General features: G+C 69.9%; 2 protein-coding genes across 4 annotated transcripts in view; one reads left to right on the forward strand and one right to left on the reverse strand.

The window, feature by feature from the left end:
- Nucleotides 1-102, forward strand: part of LOC113978995 (translational activator of cytochrome c oxidase 1-like) — a 3,305-nt gene extending 3,203 nt beyond the window's left edge. The window contains exon 5 of the mRNA XM_027706383.1: nt 19-102. Coding sequence (XP_027562184.1) covers nt 19-102 — 84 coding nt within the window. The remainder of the gene's footprint in view (nt 1-18) is intronic.
- Nucleotides 103-166: 64 nt separating this feature from the next.
- Nucleotides 167-1,337, reverse strand: part of LOC113978997 (nucleolin-like) — a 2,114-nt gene continuing 943 nt past the window's right edge. Inside the window, exons 2-3 of one of the 3 annotated variants that reach the window (XM_027706387.1) lie at nt 712-1,113; nt 167-636 (exon numbers count right to left, since the gene is read on the reverse strand). In XM_027706387.1, coding sequence (XP_027562188.1) covers nt 280-636; nt 712-1,113 — 759 coding nt within the window. In that variant the 3' untranslated portion in view covers nt 167-279. Of the gene's footprint in view, nt 1,114-1,337 lie in introns of all 3 variants that reach the window. The other 2 variants (XM_027706386.1, XM_027706385.1) reach the window with 2 other exon arrangements.

Genomic DNA, 1,337 nt, shown 5'->3' on the forward strand with positions numbered 1-1,337 from the left:
CCGGTGGCGCTGCCGGAGGGGCCGCGGGCGCAGGCGGAGCAGCTGCTCCAGGCCCTGGGCGACCACCCCGACGTCGTCCAGCTCTTCCACAACATCCAATAGGAGCCGGGGCGAGGGGGGCGTGGCCGCTCCTCTGCCACGCCCCCTCGGTTTTAATAAACGCTCGTTTGGTTGTGACTCCGCCCCCTCCCCGAAAAACATGGCGGCAGCGGTGGGCGGGGCCACTTATGGGGGTGGGCGGGGTTTATTGGGCGGGCGGGGCACTTGTGGTGGGCGGGGTCACTCGTCGGAGCCCGCGGGGCTGCCCAGGAAGATGTCGGCGTATCCGAAAGCCGGGGCGGCTCCTCCTTCCTCCTCCTCTTCATCGTCTTCATCCTCATCCTCCTCCTCGTCGTCGTCGTCCTCGTTGTCGTCGTCCTCGTCCTCCTCCTCCTCCTCGGCGCGGCCGAAGCCCCGGCGCCGCGGCGACGGCCCCAGGAGGGCGGCCGGGGGCACCGAGGGGTCCTCGGGGGGCGGCCTCGTGGGCAGGACCCCGTCGGGCCTCGGCTCGTCCCGCTCCTCCAGGGGCGGCCTCGACCCTTCCCGCAGCACGTCCGGCCTCGGCGCGGCCCCGTCGCGGGGCCTCGACCCCCCCGCCCGCGGCCACGAGTCATCCCTGGACCCAACTGGTCTTGTCCCAGTTGGCCACGAGTCATCTCTTGACCCAACTGGTCTCGTCCCAGTTGGCCACGAGTCATCTCTTGACCCAACCGCTCTTGACCCCGTTGACCTCAACCCGTCCCACTGCCCCTCTTTGGCCGCCCCCGCCGCCCTCCCCCCGCCCGCCCTGCCCCCCTTGGCGCGTCCCTGGCGCCGGCGCGTCCCCCCCCCAACCCCCTCCTCGGCCGGGGGGTCCCCCGGGGGGGGGTCCCCGGCGCGGAGCCGGAGGAGTCGGGCGAGGAGGAACCTCCGCTCCTGGCGGGCCCGCAGCCACTTGGCCTCCAGCCGGGCCACCTCGTCGCACAGGGCGCCGTTCTCGAAGACCAGGGCGCGGGCGGCGCGGCGCAGACGCCGGTACTGCAGCCGGTAGCGCTCGGCCGGCCGCGGCCGCGCCGCCTTCGGCATCGCCGGCACCTGCGGGAAGGGGGGGGAGGGTTGGGCAAAGTTGAGACAAATCCGCCTTGGGTTGGCAAAAATTGACTCAAAATGAACCAAAATCGACCCAAATCAGACTTGGATTGGCCCAAGTTGACCTTGGGTTGACCCAAACCAGCCTTGGGTTGGCAAAAATTGACTCAAATTGAGCCAAAATCGACCCAAATCGGCCTTGGGTTGGTTGAGTCCAGATTGACCCAAAT

The sequence above is a fragment of the Neopelma chrysocephalum genome, unplaced genomic scaffold (genome assembly GCF_003984885.1).
Source record: "Neopelma chrysocephalum unplaced genomic scaffold, ASM398488v2 Primary Assembly neopelma1_368, whole genome shotgun sequence".
NCBI classification, from domain to species: domain Eukaryota; kingdom Metazoa; phylum Chordata; class Aves; order Passeriformes; family Pipridae; genus Neopelma; species Neopelma chrysocephalum.